Source organism: Eimeria mitis, genomic scaffold (genome assembly GCF_000499745.2).
Source record: "Eimeria mitis Houghton genomic scaffold, Emh_scaff901, whole genome shotgun sequence".
NCBI classification, from domain to species: Eukaryota; Apicomplexa; class Conoidasida; order Eucoccidiorida; family Eimeriidae; genus Eimeria; species Eimeria mitis.
The window spans coordinates 3278-8038 of NW_013576630.1; the positions used below are offsets into that span (position 1 = coordinate 3278).

The 4761-nt window shown below is 51.1% G+C and overlaps 1 protein-coding gene across 1 annotated transcript in view; it reads right to left on the reverse strand.

Annotated features, from left to right (window-relative positions):
* Nucleotides 1-2297: 2297 nt before the first annotated feature.
* The window catches only part of EMH_0024980 (uncharacterized protein), a gene marked incomplete at both ends in the record, with an annotated part of 3767 nt that continues 1303 nt past the window's right edge, over nt 2298-4761 (reverse strand). Inside the window, one exon of the mRNA XM_013502380.1 lies at nt 2298-4668. Within this exon, the coding sequence (XP_013357834.1) occupies nt 2298-4668 (2371 nt within the window). The remainder of the gene's footprint in view (nt 4669-4761) is intronic.

Here is a 4761-nt window from a genome sequence, read left to right on the forward strand (position 1 = left end):
GGAGACAGAATGATATAGAGGCATATATTATATAATAAAAGAGAAGTAAGAGACAGAGGGAGGCATATCAGCATCAGCTTCAGCAACAGCAGCAGGAGCACTATCAGCAGCAGCAGCAGCATCACCACCAGCATCAGCAGCAGCACCACCACCAGCATCAGCAGCACCACCACCGCCAGCATCAGCAGCAGCACCAGCAGCACCAGCAACATCAGCAGGAGCAGCAAGGTTAATATCGACCCGCCTGCCGCACCACCCAAACGGGGACTGCCAGTCTCTTTTGCTGATGCTGATTATGACGTTGATGATGACACGAATGCGCTGTAGGCTGCTTGCCGCATCAAGGCAATTCTAAGAGAGCCACTCCGTAAACGGCGAGCAGCAAAAATTAAACACATGACACAGCAGCAGCAGCAACAACAACAACAGTGGCAGTAGCAGCAACAGTGCCAATAGCAGCAGCAACAGCAGTGGCAGCAGCAGCTACAACGGCAGTGGCAGCAGCAGCAGTAGCAAGGGCAGCAGCACCAGCAGCAGCAGCAGCAAAAGCAACAGCAACAGCAGTGGGAGCAGCAGAAGAAACCGGAGGGATGGGGCAGCAGCATACAAAAAACAAAAAGACGGGGAGAGCAAAAAGTAAGAGACAGACAAAGAGGAGAAAGGAGAAACAAGCTGATACGCATTCGCTCGTCATCTTATTCTTGTTTTTTTCTTCACCTTCTCCGGTGTCCTGCAAACACCCCCATAAACCCTAAACCCTAAGCGCAAGACCCTAGTCGACTGGTGATAGGAGTGCCGTCTTGGCTTTAGGGTTTAGTCGTTAACGGCTCCCCGAGGGCCCCTTCAAAGGTCCGTTGAGGGCCCCCAATGCTTTCGGCGACATCTCCCATTTTTGGGAGTCCCCTACGGTGTACTTCGAGCCCCCCTCTGCCCTTGGGGGCCTAGCTGTCGCATGGGGCCCGCTATGGCCTTGTGTGGGGGGGGGCGCTGTGGCATTCGATTCCCCGTTTTGGTGGTGTCGGCCTCCGATGTGCCTAATGGGGGCTCGAAAGACATTGGGGTCTGTCTGTGGCTATGGGGGTCCCCTGTGGCATTGGAGGGCCCCCAAAGGGTGTGGGGACCCCTAAGGCGGCAGTGCGTTGTTGGCAGCCCCCTCTGGTGATTGCAGTCTTGTGCTGTTGACGGGGCCCCAATGTCTGGGCCTGATGCTTTTATGGAGGCCTCTCCATCTCCCCTAAGAAGCAGCAGCAGCTGCTGTAGGAGCAGCAGCAGCAGCAGCAGCAGGCACTGGAAGGTGTGCGACCCCCAACAAGAAGACAACGCAGATAAAGAGGCACCAAAGGGCCCGAAGGTGTTGCGGCTTCGGTTGATGCCCTTGCCGTTGTTGTTGCTGTTGCTGTTCGCTGGACAGAAGCAAGACGAGATTCACCAAGCTGCAGTTGCTTCCCCTCCGTAGCAGAAGGGCGGAGGTGGAAGGAACTCCCGATTGACGTGTTTTGCTGCTCCTGCTGGTGCCGATACTGCTGTTGCGACTGCTGCTGCAGAAGGCATTTTTCGTTTGAAATGACTGCGGAGGTATTAGGGGCCAACGACCCGCCGTAGTAACAAAGGCACGAGCAAGTTGCTGCTGCAGCGCGATGTACAGACAGACGACAGCAAGCAGCAACAGCAGCAGCAGAAGGCGATGGAGACACAGCGACATCTGCTTTAACTGATGGCATTTCCTGCCGCCTTCAGACATGCGAGTACCTGGAGCCACATCTACTCGCCATCCGCGGTGAGCTTATTCAAAGCACACACAGCGGAAGGACAGCTGTCCTATATAAAAAGTTAGAAAAAACGGTGGTATTCGGTTAACATTGCAAAAGGCAATGCAAAGCGCAACGGAGCAGTGCCAGACACGTAACTCCACTCGGCTGCCTGAGCGGAAGAAACAGAGAAATATGCACTGCGTAAAGACTACGCACCAATAACTCTACAGAACAAACGTTGCGTATGGCTCGCGCGACGAGACAGTAATGCTGGGGCCAAATCCACATCGGCGCAAACAATGCCCGAATATAAGCGTTTCCTCTTACCAGAAATGCTTACTAAGAGAAGGCAACGGGAAAGAGATATTCGCCAATGCAAAGCGTGCTCAGACGCACTTTTGAAATTTACACAGAATTTTGCAATAACGGCCGTTTAGACGCGGAAGTGCATGCTGCACCATCATGTTATTTTATGTGAGTAACAATGAAATCTAGGAAATATGGACAGCTATACGTCAGTGCCTCCCGAGTGTTCAGAAGCCTGTTTTAATACCGCGCTGAGTTATGAATATCAGTGCGTGCCTTTTCGATTCCCCGTATAATCTGAGCGAAGCGCTCGTTCTCAATCAGAGTCAACGCTCTCAAGGATAACTGCAGCATCCTTTCTATGATTTCAGGTATATCTTCAACATTTTTAGCGTCTTTCAGCATTGCCTTGTCAGAGTCGAATCGGTTTTTCAGCTCTCGTATTTCATTCCATGCCCCTGATGAAGGGTCGAATGGATACATGAGTGCATCGCTAAGTGTTCTTTCATACGTCTCAATTTCCTTTGATAATTCATGCAAACATTGAAATCTTAGCAACAGAAGTCCTGTCTTTGCTTTCCTCTCAACCGCCGTAGTCCTAAGTTTCGTTCTCTTATCCAGTCCAGATGATCCAAATGTTTCGTTATCTAGTTTGTACTTTTTCACCTTCCTCGCCGCCTCTACCGTCTCCTGCGCTCTCAACCAATAATCCCTCGCCAAAGCTTCAATTCCGCGCCATTGTTCGAGAAACAATTTCTTCACAGCATCTGCGGCAACATTCTCAGCGGTCACAGCACCCTCTACCTGCTCACCAGTACTGGTCTTTATCTTAGTTGACAGTTTTTGCAGTAGCGCTTTGCCGCTAGCCACAACAATATCTTCAGGTTTGCCGCCAATCTGTGCATAAGCCTCATGCGCAGAGCGCCAGAATTCTTCGCTGTCGCCGATGGCAGTCTCAGCAATTTTCGCAATGGCCTCAGCCGCAGCGTTGGCCTCTTCCTTGCTGAGCGGCTGGCGCTTCAGAGCTAAATTCAGCTTATCCTTTTGCACTCCCAGTATGGATTTGAGCCTTTCGTTAACTAGTTTCGCGCGTTCGTACGCAGCTTTAACAGCCTCGACTTCCTTCGCACCATCCATACCTTGAACATCCTTATATTGCCGCTGAAACAAATCTTTTACGGCTTGCATGTCTTCATTTGTTATTCCAGAAGCGGTTTGCCCCGCAGATGCTGGGCGATTTTTTGACAATAACACATGAAGTTCCTGTATCAAATTTGTATCCATCTCGAGCGGTATGCGAACCAACTGCAGCTTTCCCATCATCCAAACCTTGTGAGCTTGTAGTATATATTTCTTCAGTGCACTGTCCAGAGCAGACAAACGTTGCAAGGCTTTCATCCTGAAGTTCATGGCAGCAACGGCTGCGTAAGCTTTGACAAAATCATCTGCTCCGCACTCGTCTACGAACTCTAATGACTGCAGGATTCTAAGCTGGTCCTCAATCTCATGTTTCAGAGTTATTGAATCATTTCCCACCCGAGACAGCGTCGAGAGAGATATTTTGAACGCTGTCGAAGCCATCATATCCGCCAGAGCTGTCTGCAAACCCTCGGCGTCCGAAAAAAAAATATTCTCAGAACAGTACGCATGCACCTGCTCACCGTGGAATTTTGCAAGACCTACCAACTCCACTAGAGCATCGCGGGCTCCTCCAATGGATGCTTCCATTTTGCTGACGGTCTCACTCCGAATGAGTGGAAGGTTTGGATCCATGCAGCCCTTTGCAACATTGTACTCCCTTTCCGCCTTTTCAGCTGTGTCCACTTTTTCCTTTAATACATCGAGAATTGATCGTGCCTCATTTCCTGGCAATTCATCTACCAGCATGGCCGCAACATTAACCAGATTGGTGATGACGTTTTGCCGAGCCCTTAATTCTTGCAGATCATTATCTTCGTGGATGTACGCGACTGGTATGGGTCCGTGGTATTCGTGGGGCGGCAAAGTGACAACGGCTGGAGGGACAGAAGGCTCCATGTACTCAGCTTCGGGCACACCTGGCGCTGGACCTGGCGCTGGTTGTTCCGGAAGCTGTGGCAAGGTAGGCTGTGGTGGAGTAGGCTCTACAGGTAGTGGCTGAGTCACTTGTTGGGCGTGTTCTTCTGCTGCCGCTTCCTCTTCCTCTTCAATACCTGGTTGCGCCTGGGGAAGGGCCGCGGGAGGAGGCCCCGCCTTCCGGACAAACTCCTTTCCGGTCCTCCTAGCACGAGTTATCGGCCTTTGCATGAATCCTTCATCTGGTATTCCATCGCCACCAGGCTCCTCCGGTTGTTTCTCCGGTGGAACTTCCGCTTTTGGTTTACGCCGCGGTAGCGGCACGGGAATTTGTGCCATAGGCATTTGGGGCAGGGGTATTTCTTTCGCAGGTTCCTCTGGCTGCAAAAATACCTGCTCCGGTGAAGGTTCTTCTTCCTGCACAGGCTTTCCTCCTTCTCGTGCTTCTTCTGCTTTTCTTGCTTCTTCTGCTTCTTTTCCTTCTTCCCCTTCCGGTTGGAGTTCCTCTCGGGGAGGTTTAACTTCTTCTTCCGCCTTCTTTTTGCGCTCTCTCTCCCTGCGAAGTACAACTCCCCTTAGTAATATTAAGAAGATCACAGTGAAAGCAATTACGTGGCATCGATTCTCTGTAAGGTGTAAACTCGCCAGC